The sequence below is a fragment of the Coregonus clupeaformis genome, chromosome 12, assembly GCF_020615455.1.
Source record: "Coregonus clupeaformis isolate EN_2021a chromosome 12, ASM2061545v1, whole genome shotgun sequence".
Lineage (NCBI taxonomy): Eukaryota > Metazoa > Chordata > Actinopteri > Salmoniformes > Salmonidae > Coregonus > Coregonus clupeaformis.
In genome coordinates this window covers 59,805,758-59,828,072 of record NC_059203.1, presented here as the reverse complement: position 1 = coordinate 59,828,072, position 22,315 = coordinate 59,805,758, and the positions used below count along the sequence as shown (strand labels likewise).

At 43.2% G+C, this 22,315-nt stretch overlaps 1 protein-coding gene across 2 annotated transcripts; it reads right to left on the bottom strand.

The window, feature by feature from the left end:
- Positions 1 to 1,676: 1,676 nt before the first annotated feature.
- On the bottom strand, positions 1,677 to 21,774 carry LOC121578696 (dynactin subunit 2-like). 2 transcript variants are annotated; one of them, XM_041893083.1, is made up of 14 exons: positions 21,503 to 21,774; positions 17,523 to 17,591; positions 16,258 to 16,263; positions 14,681 to 14,777; positions 12,769 to 12,830; positions 12,427 to 12,525; positions 12,078 to 12,238; positions 11,381 to 11,531; positions 11,056 to 11,160; positions 10,749 to 10,826; positions 10,476 to 10,547; positions 10,089 to 10,191; positions 6,728 to 6,819; positions 1,677 to 2,428 (listed from the first exon to the last, which is right to left on the bottom strand). In XM_041893083.1, the coding sequence occupies exons 1-14, from the start codon at positions 21,536 to 21,538 to the stop codon at positions 2,342 to 2,344; spliced, it is 1,218 nt and encodes a 405-aa protein (XP_041749017.1). In that variant the 5' UTR covers positions 21,539 to 21,774; the 3' UTR covers positions 1,677 to 2,341. The 2 variants fall into 2 exon arrangements, with proteins under 2 accessions (XP_041749017.1, XP_041749018.1); XM_041893084.1 differs by lacking the exon at positions 16,258 to 16,263.
- Between the last annotated feature and the right edge of the window lie 541 nt (positions 21,775 to 22,315).

Here is a 22,315-nt window from a genome sequence, read left to right as displayed (position 1 = left end):
CGATCAAGCTTTGAAGGGAACGTGAATATTAAGTGGCGTGTGTGTATATAGTGGGCGTAATAAGGCTGTGGCTGCAGATCCATCTTTAGAAAAGAAAAGATTGAGCTTCCGGATGCTTCTGGGCATATGATGTTCTGCGCATGTATTCTCTACTTTACGCGTAGAGAACAGGCTACTGTTGGTGCTTGTTAAGTAATGTTTAGACCAAACCTCAATGTCTGCAAGATCACATAATATTTACAGTAATCTACATAACAGAAGGTTGGAGTCATTAAAACTCATTTTTCAACCACTCCACAAACTTCTTGTTAACAAACTATAGTTTTGGCAAGTCGGTTAGGACATCTACTTTGTGCATGACACAAGTAATTTTTCCAGCAATTGTTTACAGATTATTTCACTTATAATTCACTTTATCACAATTCCAGTGGGTCAGAAGTTTACATACACTAAGTTGACTGTGCCTTTAAACAGCTTGGAAAATTCCAATCAAAAGAAATCAGCCAAGACCTCAGAAAAAAAATTGTACACCTCCACAAGTCTGGTTCATCCTTGGGAGCAATTTCCAAACGCCTGAAGGTACCACGTTCATCTGTAAAAACAATAGTACGCAAGTATAAACACAATGGGACCACGCAGCCATCATACCGCTCAGGAAAGAGACGCATTGTCTCCTAGAGATGAAAGTACTTTGGTGCGAAAAGTGCAAATCAATCCCAGAACAACAGCAAAGGACCTTGTGAAGATGCTGGAGAAAACAGGTACAAAAGTATCTATATCCACAGTAAAACGAGTCCTAAATCGACATAACCTGAAAGGCCACTCAGCAAGGAAGAAGCCACTGCTACAAAACCTCCATAAAAAAGCCAGACTATGGTTTGCAACTGCACATGGGGACAAAGATCGTACTTTTTGGAGAAATGTCCTCTGGTCTGATGAAACAAAAATAGAACTGTTTGGCCATAATGACCATCGTTATGTTTGGAGGAAAAGGGGGGTTGCTTGCAAGCCGAAGAACACCATCCCAACCGTGAAGCACGGGGGTGGCAGCATCATGCTGTGGTGGTGCTTTGTTGCAGGAGGGACTGGTGCGCTTCACAAAATAGATGGCATCATGAGGAAGGAAAATTATGTGGATATATTGAAGCAACATCTCAAGACATCAGTCAGGAAGTTAAAGCTTGGTCGCAAATGGGTCTTCCAAATTGACAATGACCCCAAGCATACTTCCAAAGTTGTGGCAAAATGGCTTAAGGACAACAAAGTCAAGGTATTAGAGTGGCCATCACAAAGCCCTGACCTCAATCCTATAGAAAATCTGTGGGCAAAACTGAAAAGGTGTGTGCGAGCAAGGAGGCCTACAAACCTGACTCAGTTACACCAGCTCTGTCAGGAGGAATGGGCCAAAATTCACCCAACTTATTGTGGGAAGCTTGTGGAAGGCTACCCGAAACGTTTGACCCAAGTTAAACAATTTAAAGGCAATACTACCAAATACTAATTGAGTGTATGTACATTTCTGACCCACTGGGAATGTGAATAAAGAAATAAAATCTGAAATACATAATTCTCTCTACTATTATTCTGACATTTCACATACTTAAAATAAAGTGGTGATCCTAACTGACCTAAAACAGGGAATATTTACTAGGATTAAATGTCAGGAATTGTGAAAAACTGAGTTTAAATGTATTTGGCTAAGGTGTATGTAAACTTCCGACTTCAACTTTTTAAAAGCATAGTAAAACATTACTGTAAGACAAAAACACCACCGCATTTAAGTGACGGACAAAATTCAACAGCATGCGCCACTAGGCAAAATACACAGGTAGACTACAGTTAACACCATCTGATCTAAAATTCATGCACTATACATCATTCAAAACACTAGGCTACTTCGAAACACTGTATAACTCAAGAACACCTAAATGCATATACCTATGAAACTGATCGAGATCAAATGGTTACTATGCAGAAATATGCTGCATGGATGTTTCACCTGTAAAACTTGAAGAATAATCCTTTACTATTGAATGTGGTCCGCCTAGTGTTTCACAGTAATGTTATACTATGCTATTCTATTAGGTTCTGTTATGTAGAATACTGTGATCATTATGTGATCTTGGATGATTGAGCTTTAATCTAACTTTATTAAAATGAGCACCATTTGCCTGAGTAGCCTGTTCTGTGTGGAGAATATACGCTCTCCAGAGAAAATGGCAGAGGTGGAGGAAGAGAAGAAGACAGACAGGGAGAGAAGTGGGAAAGACTCCAATCTCTCCCTCTCCTACTTCTACATTTTCCAAACTCTACCGACAGACATTTTTTAAAATAAGCAGATTTATTTGTTGAGCTTCTTCATCCTCTGGTCCAGGGCAGTAAAGTTTTCTTCTACAGACAGGAGATTCTCCTTCATGGTCGTCTGCACCTGATGGGAGGAGAGGGGGGAGAGGGAGCGAAGAGGAGGAGAGAGGTGTGTTAATAGTCAAGGCCTGTACAGTGGGGGAGACCGGCAGCAATAGTAACAAGGGGCAATTGTAACACCTTGACTTTCCCCAAACAGAAACACGCTAGAGTGATGAAATTAACTCAGTACATGTCCTTTAAGGTTCTCTCCCTGCTTTCACCCAAATCTCACTATTTGAATGCTTTATGGGAAACATTTATTTTATTTTTAGGGGTGAAAGTAGTTTTTTTCCACTGGCTGTATTTTTCTTACTGTCCTAAGAGTAAACGTCAACAAATTAAAACTAGCATAATTTAATCACTGTGTTTGCTAAACATTGACATTTGTCACTATTGTCTCTTGCTAGGCATATGGTTGTCATGGCTGTTAGGGTTGGGGGCAATTGTAACGCAGTGTTAAAATGACCCTGAGCCAAGCATCCAAATGAAGAAAAAAAGTGATTTTAACTTTGATTGTACGAATTATCCATGAATTATACAAATACTAATTTGAAATAGTATTTAGGGCCGGCAGTGTCAAAGAAGTTGTAAACAGATATAATCTGGGCACCATCAGACTATTCAAGATGTTTTGAGGAACCGAATGGCCATGCACAAACAGGTGTCACTGGAAATATTGGTTATGTACAGTGCTTTCAGAAAGTATTCACACCCCTGAACTTTACCCACATTTTGTTGTTACAAAGTGAGATTAAAACTGATTTATTTGTAATTTCTTGGTCGACGATCGACACAAAATGTTATGTCAAAGTGGGAGAAAAATTCTAACAAAAACTAAGTATTCAACCCTGAGTCAATACATGTTAGAATCACCTGTGGCAGCGATTACAGCAGTGAGTCTTTCTGGGTAAGTCTCTAGATCTTTGCACACCTGGATTGTACAATACTTGCCCATTATTCTTTAAAACAATTCTTCAAGCTCTGTCAAATTGGATGTTGATCATTGCTAAACAGCCATTTTCAAGTCTTGCCATAGATTATCAAGCCAATTTAAGTCAAAACTGTAACTAGGCCACTCAAGAACATTCAATGTTGTCTTGGTAAGCATCTCCAGTTTATATTAGGCCTTGTGACTTAGGTAATTTTCCTGCTGAAAGGCGCATTCTCCCAGCGTCTGTTGGAAAGCAGACAAAGTTTTCCTCTAGGATTTTGCCTGTGCTTAGCTATACTCTTTTTATTCCCAAAAGCTCCCTAGTCCTTGCTGATGACAAGCATATCCATAACATGATGCAGCCACCACCATGCTTGAAAATATGAAGTGTGGTACTTCGGATTTGCCCCAAACATAACGCTTTGTATTATGGACAAAAAGTTTATTTCTTTGCCACATTTTTTTGCAGTATTACTTTAGTGCCATATTTCAAAACAGGATGCATGTTTTGGAATTTTTCCATATTTTCACTGTAATTTATATTAGTAAGTATTGTGGAGTAACTACAATGTTGATCCATCCTCAGTTTTTCTCCTATCACAGCCATTAAACTAACTGTTTTAAAATCACCATTGGCCTCATGGTGAAATCCCTGAGCGGTTTCCTTCCTCTCCAGCAGCTGAGTTAGGAAAGGCGCCTGTATCTTTGTAATGACTGGGTGTATTGATACACCATCCAAAGTGTAATTAATACCTCATGAAGCTGGTTGAGAAAATGCCAAGAGTGTGCAAAACTGTCATCAAGGCTAAGGGTGGCTACTTTGGTTACTACATGATTCCATATGTGTTATTACATATTTGTGATGTCTTCACTATTATTGTACATGTAGAAAATAGTAAAAAATTAAGAAAAATCCTGACATGAGTAGGTGTCCAAACTTTTGACTGGTACTGTATATATACAGCACACGATTTACAATGTGTGTGTATTGTAGCATTGTAATGAAGTATTGATGTTTATTGTTTTCTACCCAGGGACTCCAGATGAAAATTAGCTATCTAGCTAAATCTGGTGCAATGGCATGTTGTACATGGTCCCTGACAAATACAGTGCATTCGGAAAGTATTCAGACCCCTTCCCTTTTTCCACATTTTGTGACGTTACAGCCTTATTATAAAATTGATTAAAATAAAAGCGAACAGGTTTTTTGAAACTTTTGCAAATGTATTTTAAATAAAAACAGATCTACCTTAATTACATAAGTATTCAGACCCTTTGCTATGAGACTCGAAATGGAGTTCAGGTGCATCCTGTTTCCATTGATCATCCTTGAGATGTTTCTACAACTTGATTGGAGTCCACCTGTGGTAAATTCAATTGATTGGACATGATTTGGAAAGGCACACACCTGTCTATATAAAAAGGTCCCATAGTTGACAGTGCATGTCAGAGCAAAAACCAAGCCATGAGGTCGAAGGAATTGTCCGTAGAGCTCCGAGACAGCATTGTGCCAAAATGCACCTAAAGGACCCTCAGACCATGAGAAACAAGATTTTCTGGTCTGATGAAACCAAGATTGAACTCTTTGGCCTGAATGCCAAGCATCACGTCTGGAAGAAACCTGGCACCATCCCAAAGAACAGAGAAATCCTTCTCCAGAGCGCTCAGGACCTCAGACTGGGGCGAAGGTTCACCTTCCAACAGGACAACGACCCTAAGCACACAGCCAAGACAACGCAGGAGTGGCTTCGGGACAAGTCTCTGAATGTCCTTGAGTGGCCCTGCCAAAACCCGATCTAACATCTCTGGAGAGACCTGAAAATAGCTGTGCAGCGACGCATCCAACCTGACAGAGCTTGAGAGGATGTGCAGAGGAGAATGGGAGAAACTCCCCAAATACAGGTGTGCCAAGCTTGTAGCGTCATACCCAAGAAGACTCGAGGCTATAATCGCTGCCAAAGGTGCTTCAACAAAGTACTGAGTAAAGGGTCTGAATACTTATGTAAATGTACCATTTAAATTTTTTTTATTATACATTTGCAAAAAAATTTGCTTTGTCATTTAGTTTATTGTGGATTGATGAGGGGGGGAAAACCATGTAATCCATTTCAGAATAAGGCTGTAACGTAACAAAATGTGGAAAAAGTCTGAATACTTTCCGAATGCACTGTAAAATAAATAATAGGTTCCCTTCTTTGCGAACCATTGGGAAACCTCCATGGTGTTTGCAGTTGAAGCTGTGCTTGAAATTCACTGCTCAACTGAGGGACCTTAGAGATAATTGTATGTGTGGGGTACAGATGTGAGGTAGTCATTTAAAAATAATGTTAAACACAATTATTGCACACAGTGTGAGTCCATGCAACTTATTATGTGACTTGTTAAGCACATTTTTACTCCTGAACCTATTTAGGCTTGCCATAACAAAGGGGTTGAATACTTAGACAAGACATTTCAGCTTCTCATTAATTTGTAAAAATGTGTGTAGGCCAGTGACACAAAAGCTCCATTTAATCCATTTTAAATTCAGGCGGTAACACAACAAAATGTGGAAAAGGTCAAGGGGTGTGAAGGCACTGTACATAAAAATACTTATATTTCTTGCAAAATCATGACATATGTCTATGATAATTAATGAACATGAATGTTTAAGTTAAGTGAGTTTATTTGGTTTCTTTTTTAACATGTTACATTTTACCCCAACTACTGTTGCAATTGCCCCTGGCACGGGGGCAAATGTAACGTCCAGACTTTTCGGAAAATAAAATCAATATTGTGATCCGACCGTCTTATGTACAGACATATAAATGGTATGAATGATTAGGAGACCGATGTAAGTTTCTTATATCAAAAAATGGCCAAGTGGTATCTAAGACAGAGTAAAACACCAAAAATAATACAATTTCCCCTGGTCTCCTACATAGGTAGGATGCTACCTTGGAGTTCTGTCTCAAACGGAAGGTGAAATATATTACCTATCTATATATAATACATCCTCCAGTGTAGAGTGTATTGAATGGACAGGCTGTCTAGCTACACAAGAGTAACACCTTCATCAAAAAAATACTGAATGCACAGTGTACAGGTGACACTTTGGGGGTTTGTACACGGCCATGTTTGTCCCAGATAGATGAGAACTTTATTACCCTTTCCACACCATCATTTCACATTCTCCTTTCCAGTACAGTTCCAGCAACTATGATGGATGGGTAACCAGGCCAGTGCAGTACAGTACAGCTCAATACAGTGTGAAAGGTACAAGAGTGTACTCAGTAGTGTAAAGGTCACGTCAGTCCCAGCAGCAGTCCTACCAACCTGTTAGAGCAGTGTGAAATGTGTCCTACAGCAGTGTGAAAGCAGTTAGTGATAGTAGTAGGTAGTGTTTCCTACCTGTGAGAGCAGTGTTCCATTGTCCTTCAGAGAGTTGTTGATCATCTGCTGGGTGGTGTCCAGGTGGGTCAGCAGCTGACCAAACTGCATGGCTAGAGAGAGACAGAGTCACTGAGAGACTAAGACTGATGAGTCAGGTCTGAAGAAAAGTAATCTAGATTCTTCAGCTCTTAGCAATTTTCTGCCAATCTCCAACCTTACTTTCTTAAGCAAAAATCTGATGAAATTGGTGTTCAAACAGCAATTTTTTTTTTTTTGTGCCACCTATTTTTGAAAAATTCCAATCTGGTTTTCGTGCCCACCACAGCACAGCGAGAGCCTTAGTTCATGTGGTAAATGATCTTAGAGTCAACACAGATGCCAAACAGCTCTCTGTCCTTGTACTCTTAGATTTAAGTGCTGCATTCGACGCGGTTGACCAGGATGTCCTTCTGGACAGAGGTAGGTTGGCCTCTCCGGTCCAGTTCTAAATTGGTTTAGGACCTACTTAACTGGTCAAGAGTTTGTCACCCTTGGTGAACATAACTCAAGGTTCAATTTTGGATCCACTATTGTTAAGTTTATATACAGTGAGGGAAAAAAGTATTTGATCCCCTGCTGATTTTGTACGTTTGCCCACTGACAAAGAAATGATCAGTCTATAATTTTAATGGTAGGTTTATTTGAACAGCGGGAGACACAATAACAACAAAAAAATCGAGAAAAACGCATGTCAAAAATGTTATAAATTGATTTGCATTTTAATGAGGGAAATAAGTATTTGACCCCCTCTCAATCAGAAAGATTTCTGGCTCCCAGGTGTCTTTTATACAGGTAACAAGCTAATCTCACCTTGTTACCTGTATAAAAGACACCTGTCCACAGAAGCAATCAATCAATCAGATTCCAAACTCTCCACCATGGCCAAGACCAAAGAGCTCTCCAAGGATGTCAGGGACAAGATTGTAAACCTACACAAGGCTGGAATGGGCTACAAGACCATCGCCAAGCAGCTTGGTGAGAATGTGACAACAGTTGGTGTGATTATTTGAAAATGGAAGAAACACAAAAGAACTGTCAATCTCCCTCGGCCTGGGGCTCCATGCAAGATCTCACCACGTGGAGTTGCAATGATCATGAGAACGGTGAGGAATCATCCCAGAACTACACGGGAGGATCTTGTCAATGATCTCAAGGTAGCTGGGACCATAGTCACCAAGAAAACAATTGGTAACACACTACGCCGTGAAGGACTGAAATCCTGCAGCGCCCGCAAGGTCCCCCTGCTCAAGAAAGCACATATACATGCCTGTCTGAAGTTTGCCAATGAACATCTGAATGATTCAGAGGAGAACTGGGTGAAAGTGTTGTGGTCAGATGAGACAAATGGAGCTCTTTGGCATCAACTCAACTAGTCGTGTTTGGATGAGGAGGAATGCAGCCTATGACTCCCAAGAACACCATCCCCACCGTCAAACATGGAGGTGGAAACATTATGCTTTGGGGGTGTTTTTCTGCTAAGGGGACAGGACAACTTCACCGCATCAAAGGGACGATGGACGGGGCCATGTACCATCAAATCTTGGGTGAGAACCTCCTTCCCTCAGCCAGGGCATTGAAAATGGGTCGTGGATGGGTATTCCAGCATGACAATGACCCCAAAACACGCGGCCAAGGCAACAAAGGAGTGGCTCAAGAAGAAGCACATTAAGGTCCTGGAGTGGCCTAGCCAGTCTCCAGACCTTAATCCCATAGAAAATCTGTGGAGGGAGCTGAAGGTTCGAGTTGCCAAACGTCAGGCTCGAAACCTTAATGACTTGGAGAAGATCTGCAAAGAGGAGTGGGACAAAATCCCTCCTGAGATGTGTGCAAACCTGGTGGCCAACTACAAGAAACGTCTGACCTCTGTGATTGCCAACAAGGGTTTTGCCACCAAGTACTAAGTCATGTTTTGCAGAGGGGTCAAATACTTATTTCCCTCATTAAAATGCAAATCAATTTATAACATTTTTGACATGCGTTTTTCTGGATTTTTTTGTTGTCTCTCACTGTTCAAATAAACCTACCATTAAAATTATAGACTGATAATTTCTTTGTCAGTGGGCAAACGTACAAAATCAGCAGGGGATCAAATACTTTTTTCCCCTCACTGTAGATTAGCCCTTGGTAAGCATTATCAGAAATCACATGATTGATTTTCACTGCTCCGCAGACAATACACAACTTTACATTTCTGTGTCACAAGAGGATTTTAGCTCCATGGAAGTATTAGACTGTATTAAATATTTAAATACTTGGATGGGTCACAACTTCCTCCAGCTAAATCAAGACGAGACCGAGGTACTTATTGCTGGAGCGAAAGCTCAAAGAGAATAGCCACATATTTTAATACACGGGCAATAAAGATAAAACACAAGGTGAAAAACCTAGGTGTTATTTTAGATCCTGAACTAAATTTCGAATCACATTAGGAATGTGACCAAAATAGCTTTTTGCCACCTGAGGAACATTGCCATGGTGCAGCCATTTCTCTCGCAGGCTGATACAGAGAGACTCATCTATGCTTTTACTACAAGCAGGCTTGACTACTGTAATGCTTTCCTTTCTGGTCTACCCAAGAAAACAATTGGCCAACTGCAAAACTTAAAGAATGCTGCAACACAGGTACTGACCAAGACCAGACTGAGAGCACACATTACACCGGTTTTAAGGTCTCTGCACTGGCTGCCTGTGAGTTTAAGAATTAATTTTAATATTCTATTGGTTTTTAAATCAATCCACCCCAATACATGTCAGACATACTTTTAAGTTATGTACCCAGTAGGTCCCTCAGGTCCTCTGGCACTGGCCTTTTAATTATCCCAAAGCCTAGAATCAAGACGCATGGAGAGGCAGCCTTTAGTTATGGCCCCAGCCTCTGGAATAGCCTGCCAGGGAACCTGAGGGGGGCCGAAACTGTGGACAGTTAAAAGAGATCCTAAAAAACATTTTTAGCTTTGCTTTTCCTCAGGGTGCTTTTTAGTTGTTCAGTTTGTGTCATTCTTTTGTTTTTTATCTAATGTTTGTTGTGTAGTAAAGATATTCGTTTTTTCCTGTAAAAGCACATTGCGTTGCATTCCATGTCTGAAATGTGCTGTATAAATAAAGTTTGATTTTATTATATTTGTTGCTTGTTTCAGCAAGGAGCAACAAAGTTTCATCACGTTGTTAAGAGCATGTTATCGCAGAAACGGACTCAACCGCACAAATGTCCGGCTTCCCGTCTTCAGTCAGCTGTTTGTCCTGTCCCCCCCCGTTGTTTTTTAACGGTTATTTTATTTTCATGACAGTCCTTATCCATAACCGCCGGTTACACGGTAATTGTGCCAGCCCTAGTTATTACCTTGTTCATGCAACCCTTTGACAGCCATGAGCCTCTGCACCACCTGAGGCAGAGAGGTTGCCATGGCGTCCCACTTCTGCACCACGTCATACAGCTGAGACACCTGACAGACAACATAAGTTATTGGAACAAGTTGCAGACCAAATAATGATAAGGTTGGGGGTGAACAATATTGACTGACAGCAGAATGAGTTGCTGCAAAATGCAGTCAGAATAATTATATGGTTGGTAATGGATTGTCAGGGTTTGATCTATAGGGGATAGTTTGGGCCAATTGTTTTTCCTGGTCAACCCACAATTACTTTAAACATTGTGTGAAATAGTACTAAGATGCTGTATAAAGTTCACATTTTAAAAGTTGTACATAAAAACCAGGTAGTTACTGACCTTGTTCTGTGTGTCATCATCTTCGATGGCTGCCTTGTGCTTTGCAATCTCATTCATCTTCCCAAGGACACTCTATACAAACACAACACAAAAACATCACATGTACATAAAAGTGTAGTATTGCAGTACGACAAAAAATTGTGTTGGTTGTCAAGATCCCTCCGAGCCTTCTGACAACTAGAAGCGGGAAGACACACAGTGTGGAGTAGGCTGAAGCTGCCCCAGGCACTGATCAGTTTTGCATTTGCCTCTGCAACGGTAAAGGTGTGTTACCTGCAGTCTGGCCTCTACCTGGTCCAGAGTGGCTGAGTCCAGAGCACTGACCCTCGCCTGCAGCAGCTCCATGGTGTCCTGGGGGGAGAAGAAAAAGAAAGAGATGGAAAGAGAGAGAGATGGAGGGGGGTGAGAGGGAGAGACCTCGGTCACAGGGATTGATGGGCTTCCAATCATGACGGTGAAGTGAAGTTGTGGCTATGTAGGTTGAATTTGTTAATTTGGAGTAATTCTGCCTCAGTAATTAACAGTGATTGATGATAAGGGTTGAGTTCAGTACTGAAATAAGAGTTCAGAAGAGACTCACCATGAGACTGCCTCCCTGCACCCCAGCACTCAGAGGACCCTGTTTGTCTGATCCAGAGCCCACAGCCGTCTCCAGCTCTGCAAGCCGCTTCTCCAGCTCTGCCATCTACACACAGGAGACATGGAGAATTAACTAATAAATGATGTAACAAAGACAAATAATTTAGTCAACAGACCTCACACACCTAACGTTACATCACCAACCCATCTTGCACAACAACAGACACAAAAGCCAACACTCATTGAGCTCTCTTCACTCACATGGGCACGCACCGCAACTGGTGGCCATTTGGCACACACCCACCCATGGCCCCGGGGCCCCTTACTTTGGCAGCGTCGGTGAACTTCTCCTGCTCTGGCCGGCTGTGCAGCTCATAGAGCACCACACCATCAGGACCTTTAGCTGTTGCTGGGGCCTTCCCCTCCCATGTACTCCCCCTACTGCTCCTCGCTGCCTCCAGCTGGGTTAGCAGACGCCTGGGGGAGAGGAGAGGAGGAGGGGGGATAGAGAGGGAAAATGGGAGAGGGAGAGGGAGGGGTGGAGAGAAAGAAATAGAGAGAAAAGGGTGGAGAAGGGAGAGGAGGAGAGAGGGAGGGTAAGGAAGGGAATAACATAGGGGGATAAGAACCAGGGAAATACGATAAGTCTTTTACATTTCAGTAATTTAGCAGATGCTCTTATCCAGAGTGACTTACAGGAGCAATTAGGGTTTAAGTGCCTTGTTCAAGGGCACATTAGATTTTTCACCTAGTCAACTCAGGGATTCAGGGACTCAGCGTCCTTTCGGTTACTGGCCCAACGCTCTTAATCGCTAATCTACCTTTTAAGTCTTTAATAAGAGCAGCGACTGCTAAGACTGCGTAATATTGTCTCCCTTTCTGACAACTATGTAACCATTTGAGACATGACATGACTAAATTGCATTTGCTACCATTTTTAATCCCTTCCTCCTTCCCTCTCCTCACTTGGCGAGCACTAATGGGAACCAGAAGGGAGTCCCTTCCCCTCCCTCCCTCCCTTACTTGGCCAGTGCTCCGTCTGGGTCAGCTAGGTTGATATGTGCCTGTGGTCCCAGCAGAGAGTCCAGGTGGGCAGAGACCAGCTGCTGTTTGAGCTGGGCAGCTTGCTGGGCTAGGACTACTGGGGTCAGACGCTCCTCCGCACTGCTATCCTTCGTGGTCGCCTGGGGGGGGGATGTGATCAGCACACATTAAAAAGGACAACCACTGATTTGGGGTAGGTCTAGGTTAAAGGTGTTAACAGTACATAAAGGATGATTTCAGGGATTCCTGATTTTCCTGTCTGACCTGGATAGTCTAGGCCTAGGGGGTAGAAGCAAACAGGTTGTTTGGGACTGTGTCTGGGCCCTACCTGGATAGTTTCCACCTCCTGACTGAGCTCCTGGATCTCATTGACCAGCCGCTGGTACTTCTGCTGGGGAGTTTCCTTCAACCCACAGCCCTCTGCCAACTAGACAGGGAGAAAATAGGAATTAAGTGAGAGAAGAGAGGAGAGAGCGAGAGAGAGAGAGAGGACAACCAGTTAACACAGACAACAGAGTGAAGCACTTGAACAGACAGCAAATAACACACACGATTAAAATAGAAAAAGGTCTTGCCATTGATTTCACAGAAATTCAAATTTGATATATATATTTATATAACTAAGATTATCAATATGAAACTCAATAATGTAGGCCCAGAGTTTACTCACAATCTCATATTCTCCCGACTCATAGCCCACTCTTTTGTTCTTACTGATACGGTCTGAGAAGTCTGGAAGAGACATTTATTACAGGAGAGACAAGAATATTAGGTGATTTGTGACCAATTCATGAAATGCCTCATGTCTAGGGCCAGGAGTTTTCCCTGACCATGTTACTAGAGCTAGGAGTTTCTGATCATGTGACTGAGGTCAACTGCTCTGCATATAGACTATATAATTTGATACAATATGCAGGAAAAGTTATTCCAGGTCAGGTCGTGTGGTAAGGGGAAAACTCCTGCCCCTACAGTGCATTCGGAAAGTATTCAGACTCCTCGACTTTCCACATTTTGTTACGTTACAGCCTTATTCTAAAATGGATCAAATAAAATTCCTCAATCTACACACAATACCCCATAATGACAACGCAAAAATGTTTGTAAATACATTAAAAAACTAAACTAAAATATCACATTTACATAAGTATTCAGACCCTATACTCAGTACTTTGTTGAAGCACCTTTGGCAGCGATTACAACCTCGAGCCTTCTTGGGTATATGCTACAAGCTTGGCACACCTGTATTTGGGGAGTTTCTCCCATTCTTCTTTGCAGATCCTCTCAGGCTCTGTCAGCTTGGATGGGGAGCGTCGCTGCACAGCTATTTTCAGGTCTCTCCAGAGATGTTTGATCGGGTTCAAGTTCGGGATCTGGTTGGGCCACTCAAGGACATTCAGAGACTTATCCCGAAGCCACTCCTGCGTTGTCTTGGCTGTGTACTTAGGGTCGTTGTCCTTTTGGAAGGTGAATCGTCGCCCCAGTCTGAGGTCCTGAGCAGGTTTTCATCAAGGATCTCTCTGTACTTTGCTCCGTTCATCTTTCCCTCGAGCCTGACTAGTCTCCCTGTCCCTGCCGCTGAAAAACATCACCACAGCATGATGCTGCCACCACCATGCTTCACCGTAGGGATGGTGCCAGGTTTCCTCCAGATGCGACGCTTGGAATTCAGGCCAAAGAGTTCAATCTTGGATTCATCAGACCAAAGACTCTTGTTTCTCATGGTCAGAGTCCTTTAGGTGCCTTTTGGCAAACTCCAAGCAGGCTGTCATGTGCCTTTTACTGAGGAGTGGCTTCCGTCTGGCCACTCTACCATAAAGGCCTGATTGGTGGAGTGCTGCAGAGATGGTTGTCCTTCTGGAAGGTTCTCCCATCTCCACAGAGGAACTCTGGAGCTCTGTCAGTGACCACCGGGTTCTTGGTCACCTCCCTGACCAAGGCCCTTCTCCCCCGATTTTTCAGTTTGGCCGGGCGGCCAGCTCTAGGAAGAGTCTTGGTGGTTCCAAACTTCTTCCATTTAAGAATGATGGAAGCCACTGTGTTCTTGGGGACCTTCAATGCTGCAGAAATGTTTTGGTACCCTCCCCAGATCCGCCCCTCGACACAATCCTGTCTCTGAACTCTACAGACAATTCCTTCGACCTCATGGCTTGGTTTTTGCTCTGACATGCACTGTCAACTGTGGGACCTTACATAGACATGTGTGCGCCTTTCCAAATCATGTCCAATCAATTGAATGTATCACAGGTGGACTCCAATCAAGTTGTAGAAACATCAAGGATGATCAATGGAAACAGGATGCACCAGAGCTCAATTTCGAGTCTCATAGCAAAGGATCTGAATACTTATGTAAATAAGGTATGTTTTCTATTTTCTATACATTTGGAAAAAATCGAAAAACCTGTTTCGCTTTGTCATTATGGGGTATTGTGTGTAGATTGATAAGGGGGAAAAAAACAATTTAATGAATTTTAGGATATGGCTGTAACTTAACAAAATGTGGAAAAATTCAAGGGGTCTGAATACTTTCCGAATGCACTGGATATCATGCCTGGACATCCAGCTGTTGGCTGTAGTAGACTGACCGAGTCCTTTAGTACTGACGCGTTTGTCCTTGAACTTGTCGTAGGCTGCATTAGGGTTGACCACGATCCTCTCCACACTGTCACTGCACAGCTCTTCCTGTTATGGAGGGAGGCACCCAGAGAGAACATCATGTCAGATATACCACAGGAATACACAGGACACAGGCTGCATCTCACCTCTCTTTGTACTATTGAGATGCTGCCATATTCTTCCCCTTCTCCAATCCACTCAGAGATTGACCTTACCAGCCAAGTCGCAAATGTACACATGGTTTGGGAATGAGAGGTCTGCGAGTGGATCTAGGGCAAAATTATTCCAAAAGGGTTGATTCCCATTTGATTGATAGGATTGATGGGGATTTCTGCTGTTAGTGTTCTCTTCATGGGCCATCTGTCACACTGGCTCTTTAAATATGATCTGGAAACTAGTCCCTTGTATCTGTACAACCAGAACCATTAGATGTGTACAGCCAGCCTCAGACAATTTATATATTTTTTTATTTTACAGGGCCCATGCACCAGATTCTAGCTACAAAGCTAATTGTCATCTGTAGTCTATAATTGTCAATAAATTAAACCAGTCACAGAGATACAGCTCAATGAGAGTTTATCCACACAGTTTGACAGAGGACCCATGTGAGATGCCAATCTATGACAGCTCCAACTCACAAACCCATGACAGCTCACACACACACACACACCTCTCATTAACACCAGCACACACACATTATGACATGTATCTGTATTCAGTTGGGGAAACCAGTCTATTCTCCAGGAAGGAAAACCGAGATGGTTGACTTACGATTTTATCAAGAGAAACAATTTAGAGTCCTCAACATAAAGTAATGAAGGTTTGCCGTGTATTGTTTCAACAATCAATCATCTTTAAACAAGCTCTTTATTGACCAATGAAACCGAACAACACTAATTATGTAAGAGGGTGTGAACAGAATGTGGATGGAAAGTTAACAATGACTCTGGGGTATCCAAGAACCAGGAACCAACGTCTGCTCTACATGAAAATTAACCGCTTGCACAGCTGACTGATGGAAGCTATGGGGCCTAAAAACTTAGGCAAATGGTAGGCGGGAGTGAAGAATACAGTAGAATGAGACCCACAGCACATCATATGGTAGAGTTTGGTTTTAGTTTCAGCCTTTAGCCTATTTGGTATTCAGAGTTTCTCCTGTGGCTTTGGTCTTTCATCTCTGCATGACTTCTATGAGATCAGCTATTGCCTGTTAATAAATCCATTCGTGACATGTATCTACTCATTGGAAGAATCAGACTCCTATCATTAGTTGTTCCGGGAACCTACGACTAATAAAACTTGAAGAGCATCATTCTAGAGCCTCAGGCAACTGTGCACTAGGTTGAGTATTGAGGAACTGAATATGAAGTGATCAATGTGTCTATAGTCCAAATGATCAGCTAATATGAATCAAAGAGGCTCATGGGATTAATCACCACTAATACAGACAGTAAAGACAGACTGACACAGTACCGACACATGCAACACAGACAAACAAGTAGATGTTAGGAGGAAGGAGGGGTGAGTCAGTCATTGAGGATCTTACCAGCTCCTTGGGTTCCCAAAGAGAGTTAGAGAAAGAGGAAGAGCACAGGGAGAAACAAAAGAGGGGAAGGAGGAAAGAGAGAGAGAGAAAAACACAGATTAATGTGGTTATCACATGCCATGCACAACAGCAGCAGCCAGCCCATCACTGCCAGGGGAGATAAAGAGAACAGTGTTCTGAGCCAGGCTGACCGTCTGCTCAACATGGCGTCGCGGTTCTCTCTCTCTCAGCCCCACACGGCCTATGCCTTGGTTATTGTGATACATCAGCAGCATTGGTTATAGGCTGTTGACATCACAGATCATACTGTACACACACAGGGGCAGAAGATGAATGTTATATGCTGTATGTGTGACTGTGAATATAAATATCTGATATCCTGTGTGTGTGTAGGCAACATATGCCCTGAGCCTCTCACTATTCACTCAAGCCTCTAATCCTGTACTTGGTATTGTTAGCATCATGTAGTCAGTGGAAGGAGGGGATTGGCAGAGGGAAAAGCCATTGCTGAGCCTCTAAGTCAAAGATGAGATGGTTAGAAAGAAAATGGGTTTAGAGCCATAGGATGAGGTAAATAAACTCAACCGAGTGAGACACCCATCCATTAAGAAACTGCGCGAGTGTGATGAAATCCTGATGGTCACAGATATTAAAAAGTAGGCTAGTGCAAATCTGCAATTTACATTCTGAATGGTTTAGAGTGCGTTGCAGTATTAAACCTAGTGTTTGATTAGCAACGTAGTTAGTAACGATATTTAGTTAGTAAGCTTCTGTTAACATGTATACTGTTAGGAATGGGGAAAGGGATGTTAAAACACAAATACAGTAGCAGGTCAGCACACACAATAACAGACAGACATCTTAGATTCAATTTCCTCTGACGTGCTACAATTCTATGTCAAGGTGAAAACTGAGGATTATTAGGCCTACTAAATGTCTTGCATGAATCCTAATCAATAAAAAACACCATTCCCTACAAAAGTGATAAACCATTTGGCCAAGTGCACGTCAAAAATAAATCGTTATAACAGCATTACGTATGTTCTAAAGCAGACTTGATCCATGAGCCAGCATGAGGATACAGAGATGCTAATCAATCAAACAACCAACCAACCACTCTGCATCATGCAGTGGTTATCTTAGAGGAAGTCATGCTGCTAAGCCACATAAGCAACAGATGATTCCAAAACTGTGTTTGGGGGTCGAAACTCTCCCGTTCCCTCTCCACAATCCCTTCTTTCCTCTCTCCTCCAACTTTCACTCACCGACTCAAACTGTGCCTGGTCATCTTCTGGCAGGTCGCTGGTCTCATATACATCTGGCTCGTTGGACGCCTATGAAGACAAAATCATTCAAATCAATCAATATTCTATAACGCAATTAATTTTACATTGACATAGCTAGCTACTTGTGTTCTGATTAAGTGATAATGCCCAAGAAGCCGGTGTTTGGAGGATATTGGCATGGGTGTTGTTAGTCCCGAGATGAAGTCGAGTTGCCATTTAAATTTCCTTGTTGTGATAGCATAAATTGTGACAAAATATAAATAATTCTCAATTGACAATGCTTTTCCATACTCTGTGGTTTCAGACTGTCAAAAATCAAATGATCAATCAATCGCAATGCTTCCTTTTGCCATTTTGTTTCCTCATTTGTATGAAAAATGTATGTACTCACTAACTAAGTCGCTCTGGATAAGAGCGTCTGCTAAATGACTAAAATGTAAATGTAAATTTGCATTATAGTTTTTGACCTGTGTTGATTGTCAAACACTGTGGGCGGGGTTTCGGTAACGTGAGGTGGAAGAGAGGTTGCCTGTGCTTGCTAGCAACTGTCAGTCGAAAAATATATGGCAGATAGAAATCAAAATTGGATGGTCTTCAGAGATAGATGGGAGGGGTTAAGGGTAGCTGAAAGGATGGGACTAAAAACAAACAAAAGATAACCAATGTAAAACATGTGTCAATAAAATGTATATAGTATGTATTAGCTGGAAGTAGAAGCCTAAGTGTTGTTGTCCATTAATTTACTCAAATTAGAAGAAGGGTGGTAGGGTTAGGGGCAAATATATATTTGTAAAAAATATATATATGGGGGATTGGAAATTATGCAAACAATTACATTTACGTAATTTAGCAGACACTCTTATCCAGAGCGACTTACAAATAGGTGCATTCAACTTATGATAGCCAGTGGGCCAAACCCTTTTTTTTTTTTAATGGGGGGGTGGGGGTAGAAGGATGACTTTTATACTATTCCAGGTATTCCTTAGAGGTAGGGTTTCAAATGTCTCCGGAGGGTGGTCAGTGACTCCGCTGTTCTGGCGTCGTGGGGGAGCTTGTTCCACCATTGGGGTGCCAGAGCAGCGAGTTTTGACTGGGCTTAGCGGGAACTGTGCTTCTGTAGAGGTAGGGGGGCTAGCAGGCCAGAGGTGGATGAACGTAGTGCCCTCGTTTGGATGTAGGGTCTGATCAGAGCCTGAAGGTAAGGAGGTGCCGTTCCCCTCACAGCTCCGTAGGCAAGCACCATGGTTTTATAGCAGATGCGAGCTTCAACTGGAAGCCAGTGGAGTGTGCGGAGGAGCGGGGTGACGTGAGAGAACTTGGGAAGGTTGAACACCAGACGGGCTGCAGCGTTCTGGATAAGTTGTAGGGGTTTAATGGCACAGGCAGGGAGCCCAGCCAACAGCGAGTTGCAGTAATCCAGACGGGAGATGACAAGTGCCTGGATTAGGACCTGTGCCGCTTTCTGTGTAAGGTAGGGCTACTCTGCGAATGTTGTAGAGCATGAACCTGCAGGATCGGGTCACCGCTTTGATGTTAGCAGAGAATGACAGGGTGTTGTCCAGGGTCACGCCAAGGTTCTTTGCACTCTGGGGGGAGGACACAATGGAGTTGTCAACCGTGATGGCGAGATCATGGAGCGGGCAGTCCTTCCCCGGAAGGAAGAGCAGCTCCGTCTTGCCGAGGTTCAGCTTGAGGTAGTGATCCGACATCCACACTGATATGTCTGCCAGACAAGCAGAGATGCGATTCGCCACCTGGTTATCCATCAATTACATTGATAGAAGCCACAATCTGCAATATTAAAGCTGATCTACCCTCCATAAAAAAAAGGTCACTTTCAGTCGCAGCTGTATCGATGTAGCGTGTATTTAGGCTGTCCCGGCAACAACAGCCAGTGTGGAGAGGCTCAGTGTGGTAAATGTTTGGAAGGTGAAGGAAGCCTGGAGGTCAGAGATAGCCAGACATGTAAAATGGGCTAAGGAACAGAAGTTAGGTTTCGGAGAAACGCCATCAGTGAGTGCTCTGCAAGCAATGCAGCAGAGGAAGGTGCGGCAAGAGCCTGGTGAGCAGATAGATGTGATTATAGACAGCGAGGAAGAAGAAAAGCTGAGTGTAGTGGGCGAGAAAGGAGTTGGGGGCAGTTGAATCAGTGAAGGTAACCTGTAGTGGACTTGTGATAATTGTTTGTGTTTCTTCTGACCAGAGGGAGCCGGCGCTCCATGTCACGCAACGTGGGTCAAGATCTGTTTCTTGCTTTGCTCTTATGAACAGGGCACCATTGAAAGGAATGATTTCTGGGGTAGCGTTAAGTGTGAAGGTGGAGCAATTGAAGTTGAAAATTCCTGGTGTTTGTGACGCCCGCCGTTTGGTGCGACGTAGAACCGGTGGGGAGCGTGGTGAAACACAGGAGTCATTGTCAGTCCTTTTAAGTCCGAGTCTCTACCAGACAAAGTCATGTTAGGATATATCAGTAATCCTGTTAGAGCTTTTGTGCTGAACCTACTGCGATGTTTCAGGTGCAATGTTTATGGTCATGTTGCAACAGTGTGTAGGAGGGAGATTCCAAGATGTGGGAAGTGTGCAGAGGGCATGGGACAGAGGATTGTGTAGTTTCGGTTGTGCGTGTCAACTGTAGGGGTGCTCATGTAGCTGGGGATCGGAAGTGTCCGGTGGGAGAGAGGCAGGTTGAGGTGGCTAGAGTCAGAGTAGTGCAGAAGGTGTCGTATGCTGAGGCAGTGAAGAAAGTAGAGGAGGATGGGTCAAGGGTGAGAGATCCTGAGAGGATCCCAGTGAGTAGTAGATTTGTGCCAGCACAGAGGGATAGGACAACGAGTGAGTTATGCTTCAGTAAGGTTGGCTTCTTAGCTTTCATAGCAATGGTTATCAACTGTAGCACAGAACTGGAATGTAAATCACAGAAAATAGATGTTGTGGTGGCAGCTGCAGAGAAGTATTTGGGTATTCGCCCCAGTCTGAGGTCCTGAGCTCTCTGGAGCAGGTTGTCATCAAGGATCTCTCTGTACTTTGCTCCATTCATCTCCCAGTCCCTGCAGCTGAAAAACATCCCCACAGCATGACGCTGCTACCACCATGCTTCACCGTAGGGATGGTGCCAGGTTTCCTCCAGATGTGACGCTTGCCATTCAGGCCAAAGAGTTCAATCTTTGTTTCATCAGACCAGAGAATCTTGTTTCTCATGGTCTGACAGTCTTTAGCTGCCTTTTGGCAAACTCGAAGTGGGCTGTCATGTGCCTTTTACTGAGGAGTGGCTTCCGTCTGGCCACTCTTCCATCCACAGAGGAACTCTGGAGCTCTGTCAGAGTGACCATCGGGTTCTTGGTCACCTCCCTGACCAAGGCCCTTCTCCCCTGATTGCTCAGTTTGGCCGGGCGGCCAGCTCTAGAAAGAGTCTTGGTGGTTCAAAACTCCTTCCATTTAAGAATGATGGAGGCCACTGTGTTCTTGGGGACCGTTAATGCTGCAGACATTTTTTGGTACCCTTCCCCAGATCTGTGCCTCGACACAATCCGGGGCGTTGACCCATTCAATCACACAACTGGATTAACTAGCTGCTGCATTTGTTAGCCTAACTAATAGCTAGTTAGCCGTCCAAAGACCACGTTTAGAAATGTTATGAGTTGTAAGACATGTCTGTTATTTAACGGTCAATTTCAATGCATAGAAGAAGCAGTTAACCAGGGAGGGGTCTAACACTGGCTAGCTAGCGTTAGTTTAGGTTGCTAGCTAGTACACTTACGTTATCATATCAGGCTTACGTGTCAAACCAACAATGCTAGCTAGCAAACGTTTGGATAACTACCTAGTTAACTAGTTGCCGGGACTCTGTGGTTTTTGTTTAGAGCTTAGCTTTACTAGCATTCATCAAACATCTCATAAACACTAGCGCTAACTACTCACAACGCGACGCTGACTAGCAAGCAAGCTAACAAGCCACTTACGATTCCAGGCAAGTTGGCGTATTTGGGGTCAGCCATTTTTGAGGATGCAAGGTGAGGCCGGTGGTGAATGAGTAGATAAAACCGAAAATATGCCAACGGTCTTTGAAATAACGATGGACACGTTATTAGTCCGTTAGCTAGCTCTAACAAGCAGCAAACGAAGCTTCTTCTATGGTATTATGGCTGCCCACAAACGTTACAGTTCCATGCCGCCCCCCACTGTACGGGGTAGTATACGTCTCATTTTCCAACGTTGCTATGGGCACATACAAACAACGAAATTAAGGGATTGGATTTTCTTTTCTTTTTTTCGTCTTCTTCTTCTTCTTCTGTGGATTTTATATGGCGGTTAGCAACCAACTTTAAGGTAAATTACTGCCACCAACTGGACTGGAGTGTGGACCAAAGTCAGTGAATGTCTAAATCTTACCCATTAATCTTGTCTCCCTAAGGAAACGAAATACATAATTAAATACTACCTCCCCTGAAGATTTCCCCAGCAGTTCACTTAATCCTGGCTCTTCAACCCCATTACTCCTCAAATCTAATAACAATCGCTCCCTTTCTCTCACATATTTCTGGCACTGAAATAGAACATGTTCCACTGTCTCCATCTCCTCCTGACAATGATCACACCTCCCAGTCGGATGTTTCCCCACCACTTTCAATGTACTATTTAGCCTTGTGTGTCCCAGTCTCAGCTTTGTGACTACACTTTCCTCCCTTCTCTCGCAGCCCGAGGACCTTCCTGCCCCCACCTTTTCCTGGATCTTATACAGGTGTCTTCCCTTTCTCTCCCTATTCCACAACTCT